Consider the following 11,670-nt stretch of genomic DNA (forward strand, 5'->3'; position numbering starts at 1 on the left):
CCCCTGGCCAGGGTGGGCTGAGGGAGGGGGGCATCACCCTGAAGCCAGGTTGCGGGGCCAGGAGCTTCCTGGGAAGGATTGGGAAAAGGTCCCTCTTCACCATCCCGGCACAGGATAAGCAGGGCAAGAAGAAAGAGACCAGAGGACACAGGGAGGGACCAACTGTGCCTGAAACTTAAGACTCTGTCAGTCATAAGAGCTAATAAAATTCCTTTTCTGATTTAAGCCCATCTGACAAGGATTTCTGCCGCTTGCAACTGAAAAACTCCTGATTAATCCTTCCCCCAAATGAAGGCTGACTGTTTTGCAGTTTGCCTCATCCATAAGATTTAGACTATCCTACACAGACTGGGTTTGAACACTCTGCCAATCTATTCCTGTGAACGTTCACCCCATAGATTTGCAAGGAAGAGGTTGTCACTGGACCTTGGGGACGACAGGTGGGCCAGTGCCTCCTCTGCCCAATCTCTGAGCCCCCAGGACCACCCCTCGATTCAGCTAGGGGCTCAGTAGAAGCCTGCTATACCCCCGGGGCAGGTCTCGCCCCTTAGCCGCCTCCTTGGGAGTGCCCGGCAGCCAGCAGCCTGCCCTCTCTTCCCTGATGGTAATAAGGCTAATGGAAGCCTGGTTGATGGCTGTAATGAGGGTGACGGATGCTCTGTCATTTAATGGACATCAAAACAACGCAGGGCACTTTGATATTCTTAGAGCAAAATAATGATCGGAAGATTACAGAAGCAGCCCCCAGGGAGGCTGAACCGGGCCCTGGGCTCTGTCCCCCTGCTCTCCCTCTGTCCGGGAAAGTGGACCCTGGCCCCCTTCTCGTCTGCTCCAGCTCTAACTCCCCAAAACTGCCAGTGACGGTGCTGCTGGAAGGGACCTGGATATGACCATGCCTTCCAGTGCTTTCCAAGGCAGAGTTTCCAAAGCTCCTTCATGTCATGAGCAACTGATGCTCATGACAATCCTGGGAGACAACAGGGGCACTGGGCCCCCTTTGAGTGGTTTGGTGGATATGGCACGGGTCTGCAGCCAGACACACCTGGCTCAGCCCCTCACCAGTCGGAACCCTGGCTTCAACCCCTTATCCATAAAAACGGTGAATGTGCTCCACCACAGAGGGTTACACAGGCAGTGAATAGATGCAAAGTACTTAGCACGGGGTCTGGCAGGCAGTGACGGCCCTATAAATGTTGGCTACTTTTATCATTCTTATAAATGGGGAACTCAGGGAGGGTCCCTAAAATTCCTTCCATTGTAGGTCTTGGAGATTTGGGTCCCAGGAAACAGAGGCAGCACCTCCACCAAAGAACCCGTTTACCAACCGTGGGCAGGAAGGGGTCACCCCAAGAGGGAGCGCAGCCCGTCTGATGCTTTGATCTAGGTTGGTCATCTGAATTCAAGTCAGCAGCTTGGGAAATAAAGATGGAGACTAATCTGTCGACAGAGATGCCGTTGTTCAAAGCCAAACCAGTGGTGGCAGGTGGGGTCAGGGTTGACTCAGAACCTCGGGATTTGAAGCAACAGTGAGCGGGTTCAAGTCTTGGCTCCTGTACTTTCTAGCTCTGTGACTTCTCAGAGCGAAGTTGGCTCATCTGTAAACAAAGTACCTGATTCCTAAGATTTTCAATGAGTTGACATGTGCAAAACTTTTTTTAAATAGCACAACTTATATATTTCAAATAGACAAAAAATTAGTATCATTTACAGTATCTTAAGATAAAATGCCTTTCAATGGGAGCTTCCTTTCCAGTATACTTTGAGATCTACAAGACGTATCTAGAAAATTTACTACTGTGGAAAATGAAGACTGCTTAAATTGAATGAGGGTGGGGTGGGGGAGGGCCTGTGGTTTTTCTTTTTGATTAATTGCTGTAACACCGTCCTTCAAGCAGCTGAGGGAGTTTCATATTTTCTTTAGACATCATTAGGAGCTGAAGTTCTTGCAGGACAACTTTGATCCTATATGAATTCTGCCATTTTGCTAGCACGGATATGGCTGTTGGGCCCACCACTCCATTAGAACTATTAACTCCATTCATATTAATTTTTGTTACAAATCTTACAAAGGGGGTGCTTCTGGGTATTAGGTCCACATTCTATTTTAAGGCTCTATATTCAGTTTTCATAAATTGTCCAAGCCTGTGGTGGCTGCCATCTTGTGTCGGCTTTGCTTCAAGGCCAGCCCCTTTGTGCAAAACTCTTAATGCCTGGGACACAGCAAACACTAGGTAGAGTAGACCGAATTATGTACCCCCTCAAAAGACATGTTCCTAATCTTTACCTGCCTCCCTGCAGATGTGAACCCATCTAAATAGAGGCTTTTGAAAATAATTATTTTTAGTTAAGGGGTGGCTTAACTAAATAGGGTGGGTTTTAGGTCATAGACCAGAGTACTTAGAAGAAGACAACACTTGCACACTGTCAGTCAGAAAAGGCCACATGGAGGAGCCAGAAGTCAGCAGGCACCAGAAAAGCGGGCACCAGGAGAGAAAGAGAGCGCCTTATGACAGGAGGCAGAGATGCAAGCCAACAAACCCCAAGGAATGCACCAAGCCAGTGCCAGAACGCTATAGACTTTGGAGAGAAGGCAGTTCCTAGTCAACACCTTGATTTCAGACTTCTAGCCTCCAAAACCATGGGCTCATAAATTTCTATTGTTAAGCCAACCCATTGTGTGGTATTTGTCATAGCAGCCCTGGCAAACTGAGATACCAGCAAGGATTGGCTGTTTCCACCACATGGGGGCGCCTGCTCGGTGATCTCGATGAGGCCCTGCTTTTTCTTCTCTTTGCAGCTCCGGACACGTTGCCTGGCCAGGCCAATGGCTGCTGTCGGCTTGGCCCAAAGCCACAGGGACTCCGCAGAAGCCACTTTGATTTCACACTGCTGAGTTCATCCAACACATCAGTACAGCATCCTTACCGGTAGGTTGCCACCTCCAGGCTGAGGCCGGTTTTCACCTGCACGAGTTCCTGATAATCCCGCAGCCGGTCAGCCATGGCCAAGGTGAGTTCTGCTTTCTCATCCTCCAGGCAGCCGATCACTCTCTAAAGAGAAAAGAGGTTACTGCAGGTCAGAGAACTAGGGCTTTGCTGGGTCAAACCAGAAGTACCAGCAGTTCGGGACACAAAAAGAGATTTAAAAAAAAAAAAACTTCCAGGCTCATTAAAGACATGGTTATTTACAAGGATGCTTTCAAATACTGTATCTCTTCTGAATGGAAGATTTAATTTTTTTATTGCATATGGAAGATTTTGATAGGACCTTGGCTTCTCTGTTTATACTCTCTAATAATAATGAATGTTTAGGAGTTTGGCACAATCACCTTGGCAGTTCAGACATCAGTCTACTGAGGAAGTTCAAGACCTCAAGCTGTTCGACTAAGATGCTATGGAAAATAAGCCAAGGCTAGAACGCACAGGGGTTGAGTATTTAAAACACAAGTCACTCAGATGGGAAACAGAATTCCCCCCAAATTCATGATTTTCACAATCATAAGCAGGTATGCTGACATGGAGTTCTTTTCTTTATTTCACCTAGAAAAGCTACTTTAAAATCATCTGGGAGAACAGCTAACATTCATGAGATCATAATATATTCTGGGCATAAATGTCAAAACTCAGCCCTGAATGTAAATCTCTTTGTGACTGTACACGGTTAACAACTGCTCCCTATGGCTTGTTCACATCGCACTCACACTTGGGAGATACTGCAGGGCGGGGGTCGAGTCCTGCTGCCTTTTGCCACACACCCCTCCCCCGCCCAGCCCCCAGCCCCCAGCCCCCAGCCCCCAGAAAAATGCCCTCCGCGTAGAAGTCACACGGTACATTTGATGAGCTGAACTGAAAATGAACTGATCAAGTTAATATCACCCTGCTCAAAACTTCCCATTTTAAGTAGACAATCTCCTTTAATTAATGAACACTACGGATTCATTTTATAGTTTTGTCTTTTCTTCTGGATTGTTAACCAGTTCTCCACAGAACAATCGAACGAGCAAATATTTAAACACTGAAATAAGTCCACATAATTCACCTTCTGACATTTAATAGGAAATAGCGTTATTCCTGAACACAAGGAACTAAACTGGGCTGTACTTTTAAACATGCATCATTTTGCGATTCAAAAAACTCCAAGACAATCAGGAGCGGAAGTTTCTCTTCATTCCTTCTGCAACCCCACCACCAAAGCACTGGCAAGATGCTGAAGGTCCACAGTAAACACACAATGTTTGTGAAACCAGTGAGCTTAACTAAAATCTCACACCGTGCCACGTACTGCTAGATTTAGCTTTTTAAAAATGCATGGTCAGCCGGTAAATAGTTCTGCTTCTCTTAATGGTTCTACTTGAAAGCCAGTGATTGTTGTTAGGCTCTATTTGTATCTAAGGGATACCCAAACAAACACACACAAAAAAAATCCCACTTAGCTTTTAAAGCAAAAGAGTAAACTGACAAACTACCGGCTCACGTCCCATGGTGGATATGTGTTAACAGGACTCCAAAGCTAGCACTACCAGTAAAGAGGTTCATCAAAGTAGACCATCTGCCAAGTGTTGATTTAAGTGGCAGAACTGCCAGAAATTAGCCGTGACATTCACGACATCTATAGTTAAGTCTCAGGGTTAATAACCCAAGTTCCCCATGCCCCCACCTCCCATTCCATTTTGGAGGGAGCATAAATTCAGGTACAAGGTTACAATATAAAATGTGCTATACACATATGTATGTTATTCTTTTCTACTATAGAAAATTTGACCTAAATATTAAAACTTGAGAATTTGTAGGAATTTATAATTTTCAAAAAAGTCCAAGTGTTAAAGTGCTTAGGGGAAAAACAAACAAAAAAAAAGCAATTCTCCAACCACAAATGATGCCATACCAAGAAATCAGAGATTCTTCTCTCTTCCAATAAGGCACACAATGCTTCTGTATCCCACGAAATATGGGGAAGAAAATCAAACTGAGTTTGAGCTAAAATAAGTGTAGTTCCAGCCATGTTTCTTAAACTGTGAAAGGAAAAGTAATTAAATTTTTTTCCAGTTGAAAATGTGGTCTTTTTTTTTTTTGGAATCTGCAGATTTTTATTGAGATATATTCACATACCATAGATTCTATCCAAAGTATACAATCAATGGAAAATTACTTTTGGAAGCAGGACTGTAAGATCTGTTGGCTCCCAACAGTCTCCACAGAAACCAAAACCAACCCCACTAGAAATTGCTCTCAATAAAGCTTCAAGCTGAGACTGGGTTCTGCGAGAAGCTTCCAAGCTGTGGGCCAGGCCAGGGACAAGGGAGTTGCCTGGTGGCTAATTTTAACCCAAGCAGAAGCGGCACCGCCTAATGTCATAGAAGCTTGAGAGAGAGGTCACCTTTTTTATTGCTATTTAGGGAACTTTGGGGGTAGCCTTGCTGCTGATGATGAAATCTAGGGCTACACTCTAGAAAGCACGCTGCTATTAGTGTCAGAAGAAGAATGTACTTTCTCTTAACCAAATGTGAGCCGCCCCTTTGGGCAGGTCATTCAGAGGACACCAGATAGGAAGAGCTTGCAAATGTCACAGTCACTTAGAATCTTGACTCTTGGAGCACAGAGGGAATTCAGATACTAGGATGACCTCATTTGGACACAAAAACTAACAGCATTAATAATAACAAGCATTAATGGCATGCTAACTCAGTATTTGTGGCTCCAGTCCAGACAGCGGCCCTGCCCAGATGGCCTCTTACAATCCATGACAGCTCCACCTGAGTATCTAAGAGGCATCTGATCCTGAACCCCAGTTCTGCCTCCCACACCTGCCCCCCTGTGCCCACTCTGTGCAGTGAAGGCCACTCCCTTCTGCCATTTGCTCAGGCCACAAACCCCAGGGTCAACCTTGATTCTTCCCATCTTTCTCACAGCCCCACCAATCCATCAGCAAATCCTGGTGGCTTTAAGTTGTCAGCCCTTTCACTGCTGTCCCTGGTCTGAACCTCTACCCCTTCGCTGCTGCCCCAGCACCTCCTGCCTTGATGAATACAGTCATCTACTAAAAGGTCTCCCTGCCCCCCATCCAATCTGTTTTCAACACAACAGTCAGGGCCATTCTGTTAAGAAACAGTCTGGTCTTGTTCTCACAAACATTGAGGACTGATGGTTTGGTGTGCCGAGCCCTCTATCTTGGGGCTTGCCCTTATGAAGCTCGTTACTGCAAAGGAGAGGCTAAACCTGCTTATAATTGTGTCCAAGAGTCTCTCTCCCCCTGAGCACCTCTTTGTTGCTCAGATGTGGCCCTCTCTCTCTCTCTCTAACTGAGCCACCTTGGCAGGCGAACTTGCTGCCCTCCCAGCTACGTGGGACCCGACTCCCAGGGGTGTAAATCTCCTGGGCAATGCAGGACATGACTCCTGGGGATGAATCTGGACCCAGCATTGTGGGAATGAGAACATCTTCTTGACCAAAAGGGGGATATGAAATGAAACGAAATAAAGCCTCAGTGGCTGAGAGATTTCAAATGGAGTCGAGAGATCACTCTGGTGGACATTCTTATGCACTATATAGATAACACTTCTTAGGCTTTAATGTACTGGAATAGCTAGAAGTAAATACCTGAAACTATCAAACTGCAGCCCAGTAGCCTTGACTCTTGAAGATGATTGTATAACAATGTAGCTTACAAGGGGTGACGGTGTGGTTGTGAAAACCTTGTGGCTCATACTACCTTTATCCAGTGTATGGATGGATGAGTAGAAAAATGGGGACAAAAACTAAATGAAAAATAGGCTGGGATGGGGGGGATGATTTGGGCATTCTTTTTTACTTCCATTTTTTATTCTTATTTTGATTCTTTCTGATGTAAGGAAAATGTTCAAAAATAGACTGGGGTGATGAATGCACAACTATATGATGGTACTGTGAACAGGTGATTGTACACCACGGATGACTGTATGGTATGTGAATATATCTCAATAAAACTGAATTTAATTTAAAAAATAAATTAAGTATAAAAAATAAAATAAAATACCAAAAAAGAAAAAGAAAAAGAAACAATCAGGTCAAACTCACGCCCCTTTGCTCAGATCCCTCTCGAGGCTTCCATGGCCCTCCAGGTAAACGTGTGAGTCTGGGAGCAGCCTCTCTTCACTCGTCCGCTCCTGCCACCCCTGCTTCCCTCTTGAGACCGTGCAGGGCAGGCGATTTTCTCTGGTTTCTTCGTCGTTTTGTTTTTTGTTTTATTTCCACCACTATATCTGCAGCACTTAAGAGAACTTGGCACATATTAAGCACTCAAAAGCTGTTAGCGTAACAAATTAACTGAGCGCCTGAACGTATGTGTCGACAAGCTGCTTTCTTCATCTGGATTTTACAAATGGAGAAACTGAGCCACTGAAGGGTCAGGACACCTAACCTGCCCGGAGAAACAGAGGTAGAATCAGAATCCAGACCCAGCCAGGGTGGCTGCAAAACATGGACCCTTAGCCACACGGCTCATCCCATTCTCTTCCCATTCAATCACATTTGGGAGGCTGGGAAGCCTTTCACAATCTCAAACATCTCAACGTTTATAGCGTAAGGTTGGCAGAAACCAAATGTCTAATTTCTTTTTTTTCTCACAAAGCCCCTTCCTGCAGACTGGAAGACAGGTTGTGTGACTCAGGCTTCAAGTGACCCAAGCCATGTATAAACAGCTGGGAACTTGGGTGTCATTTCCGCAAACTTCGCTGGCAAATCTGAGACATACGTAGGCCAGGCTGACAAATCTCACCTAATGTAGGCTGGGAGGCCATCTGGAAAGGACCACTTTCCCCAAGACAAGTCCTAGAGAGCATGTTCCCCCTCGAGCTACAGAGGGGACAGAGAGGTCAGGGAGCCGGTTGGGGGACCCCCTCTCCTGCGTCCAGTTCCATCTAGGCTCCCGCCTCCGAGATGGGGAAGGCAGAGGGTTTCCCATGACACTGCTTGGAACCCAGAAAGAAAGTGAATGAGACTCAACTCTAAAACTATTCTGACAACCGCCAGCTGGAACAGTCTGAAGGCATTTTAGGTTAATGGGGGTGCACTTCCAAGCTAGCCCTTGGGGAAGAAAAATTATCAATATTCTATGAATGCAAACGATATTTGTGAAAGGTTTCTCTTCGATGGAGCAAAAAGAACAGGCAACATGGTCCCAGTGGTTAGTTGTTCAGGCACTGGAGCCTGATGGAACCCTAGCTTGGTCACTTACTAACCATATGCCTCAGTTCCATCATCTGTAAATGGGGTTGGTATCAGCATCACCTCATAAGACGGAAGGGAAGATTGAGGGTGAACAGGAGTCAAGGGCTTGCTCCTTTGGGGCCTGGCATACAAGCAGTTGAATGCTTAGGAAAATATTTATTACAGCCTATCAGTTTTATCAGTTTTTAAGATATTTTCAGTCATCTTCCCAGCATGAGCTTGTATAGAATTTTTTAAAAATCATGAGTTTGGGGTTCAATCATCAATCCTTACTCTTTAACATAATTCCTCTCATTTTCAAAAGTCCTTTTTTTTTTGGACTAATGCTCGGTGTTGAATCTTTTGATGTGCAATTTGAAATATGGTTGCTTTAAGCTAACTGGGGAGAGAGTCGGGGTGTGGATAAGGTTGTAACTGGTGACACTGGCTACGATGAAACCGCCACGAATCGGAACCGAAAAAAAATCCAGGTCATTATCAACATTTTCCTTGCAAGGGAAAGAAACAAATCCCAATAAGAGAAAGGTATCACCGGGCAGAAAGTTGGGGGGAGGGCCCAGTACCAGGTCACAAGGCAGCCTTAAGTGGAAACCACTTGCCACTGTGGGTCCTGGGACCCCTGAGTCAAGATACCGGGCTAGAAGGTGCATCTAAACACACTGCCCAAGTCCTCATCTCTCCTCTACTCAGAGGGACTCAGCTTCTACCTATTCCATATTTGGAGTTCCACTTATGAGTTCATTAGAGGGGGAATGCATTTTGCTGCTAAAAAAGAACACTGAGACCCAGAAGACTCAATGAGCATAAGGTCACAAACGAGCTAAGTTGAGCAGGGCTCTAAATGAACACAACATGCCCCCAAAAGCGCGTTGCAAACCTGCCTGCACCACACTGGTTCTCAAGTGCTGGATCCCTGGTAGGGGTGCCCTGAAAAGGGTTGCAGCAGACAGTAAGTTTGGTGGGTACTCCTTTTTCTGATGATTCACAGCACTCATTGGTCAAAGGCTCCATGACAACTGCATTAAAGATATTTTTCAGGGAGAAGGTTTTCAAAATTCTGAGATGGAGACTAAAGGAAATCCACAATCCAAAAGATTAAATTCTAAACAATTTAGTACCATATTGCTTTTTATGATTTCCCATCTGGCCTCCAACTCTTTGAATACTGAAACCCCAGGGCAATGCTGGGAACCCAGGGGTAATCAATAGATATCTGTTGATTATTTGTGGACACCTGTCACATAAATCAGTCATCCATTCCACAACCAACATATTCCCTTCACTTTGGATATAAGAAAAGCAAGAAATCAGTCTATGTTAACTCACAGCTGCAAAATATTTAAACTTAAAATATTTCTGAAGCCGTGTGGATGTTGTTTCAACCTGTTGGCCAGGAGAACTACTAAGAGTATGATTTGGGAATATTTCCAATTCTGGCTGAGACTGGGCAGGATGCGGGGCCAAATACTAGGACCAGACTGTATGTACAAACAATAAATTGATCACAGTGTCATCCATCCATATCAGAGGGTTTGGGCTTGGCTTCCCTGAAATAGCAACTGTTTATATTACTCTGCAACTTGTAATAACATCCTGTGACAGGGACCTGGTTTTCTACAACTACCCAAAAGATCTGACGTCGCTTGTACTGTACTGTGCTTTTATGCCTCTTATGAAACTCTTTTCTGCTTTAGGGCTGCTGACCCTCCAGAGAGCCGCGACCAGCCACCTCCAGCTGGGAAATCGTTCAGGCAAAATCAAAAGAGTTGGAAAACTAAACTGTTACATTAGCTTTCCCGAGGTGGGTGGAGTGGGGAGACTTATAGCCAACGGTGCTGCCATTTTGAATGGCTTGGAGTAAAGGCTTGCCATTCATTGCAATGGAGCCTCCCAACATCATGACCTGTCAGAGGAGGAATGATCTGTAACTTCTGGATGTCAGAGAGGCTTGATTGGCTTTTTATGTGAATTAGGCCTATGCAACTAAACGTAGGGCTCATGGCGACGTTGGTCAGGATGCACCTAGTCACGTCAAGTTCTAAAGAAGGTGACCACCTAATAAGATGAGAAGGAGTGTCTATCCACCCAGAACCTACCACAGGGCACTCGCCCACTAGGTCGCTGGACCAAAGAACCACACTCCTCTATCAGAGCTGGCAAGGCGCAGGGGACCCTGCCCAGAACCATTCCAGCACCCTCCGGGCCGGCCCCACCCGTCGGAGAGGCAGAGCCCGGGTTAAAGGCTCCCCACCGCTTCCCCCTCACCCCCGCGCAGGGTGCCCGGCGGGGCGGTCCAAGCACACGGACCTGGCGCTCCTCGGCCTGCAGCTCGTACTCCTCGCGTATCCGCAGCAGCTCGTCCTCCAGCCGCGCGCGCAGCTGCTCCAGTTCGTGCGCCTCGCGCCGCAGCGCCTCCGCCTCCAGCGCGCACAGCCGCGTCTCCTCCTCGGCCTCCCGCCGGTTCTCCTGGCCGCGCCGCAGCGCCTCCTCCAGCTCGCGCACCTCGTCCTCGTACAGCTGCACGGTCTCCTGCCACGACTCGGCCACCAGCAGCGCGTAGCTGTCGTGCACCTCCCGCAGGCGCGGCGGGGGCGCGGCGGCGCGGGCGCGGTAGTGCATGGTCAGGCTGGCGGCGCGCGCGTGCAGCTCCCGCACCTCGCGCTCGTGGGCCGCGTCGAGGCCGAGGCGCTCCGCCTGCAGCCGGCCCAGCAACGCCTCGAGGGCGGCGCGCGCGTCCAGAGCCTCCTGCAGCTCGCGCCGCTGCGCCGCCAGCTCGGCATCCAGGTGGCCGTGGGCAGCGCGCTCCTCCGCGCCCAGCCGCTGCAACTCCCGCAGCTCGCTCCGCAGCGCGTCGCGCTCGCCCTCGGCCAGCGCCGTGGCCCAGCTCAGCTCGTCCAGCTGCTGCCGCAGGCTGCGCGCCTCCTCGGCGAAGCGGGCCTGCCCCGCGGCCCAGAGGCCCTCCCGTCCGCGCCGGCCGCGCAGCTCCTCCTCCAGGAGCAGGTTTTCGCGCTCCAGCTCCCGCACCCGGCACACGTAGTCGTAGAGCCGGGCATTGAGCTCCTGTAGCTCGGCCTTCTCGGAGCCCGTCTGCAGCCGCCAGGACAGCATCTTGCTGGGTGCGGGGCTCTCCCGGCCGGCTGGCTCCTTCCCTTGCCCTGGTCTTGTCCCCTCCGCCGCGCCGCTTCGACCCCGCCGCCGCCCCGGAGTCCCGCAGACTGGAGCCGGAGCAAGCGAGCGGCGACACTTAGCGGACGCGGCGGGCGCGAGTGGGAGCGGGCCACGGCCTCCAGCCAATCAGAGCCGCGGCTCGGCGCGGCCACTGTGGCGGGACAGCGCCTCCTGCCGGACTGACCCGCGCCCGCGGCCGCCCAGTACGCGGTCGGGGCGCGGCCGGGTAATACTTGCCAGCTGTGCGTAAACAGCCGGCCGCCGAGTCCCCCGCGGCGCAGGGTTCGTGGGTTTCCTG

At 48.7% G+C, this 11,670-nt stretch overlaps 1 protein-coding gene across 2 annotated transcripts in view; it reads right to left on the reverse strand.

Moving 5' to 3' along the window:
- SYNM (synemin) overlaps positions 1-11,458 on the reverse strand; it is a 28,045-nt gene extending 16,587 nt beyond the window's left edge. For both annotated transcript variants that reach the window (XM_037832931.1, XM_037832930.1), the window contains exons 1-2: positions 10,512-11,458; positions 2,926-3,050 (exon numbers count right to left, since the gene is read on the reverse strand). In XM_037832931.1, the coding sequence (XP_037688859.1) occupies positions 2,926-3,050; positions 10,512-11,312 (926 nt within the window). In that variant the 5' untranslated portion in view covers positions 11,313-11,458. The remainder of the gene's footprint in view (positions 1-2,925; positions 3,051-10,511) is intronic.
- Positions 11,459-11,670: the final 212 nt, after the last annotated feature.

The sequence above is a fragment of the Choloepus didactylus genome, chromosome 4, assembly GCF_015220235.1.
Source record: "Choloepus didactylus isolate mChoDid1 chromosome 4, mChoDid1.pri, whole genome shotgun sequence".
NCBI lineage: Eukaryota > Metazoa > Chordata > Mammalia > Pilosa > Megalonychidae > Choloepus > Choloepus didactylus.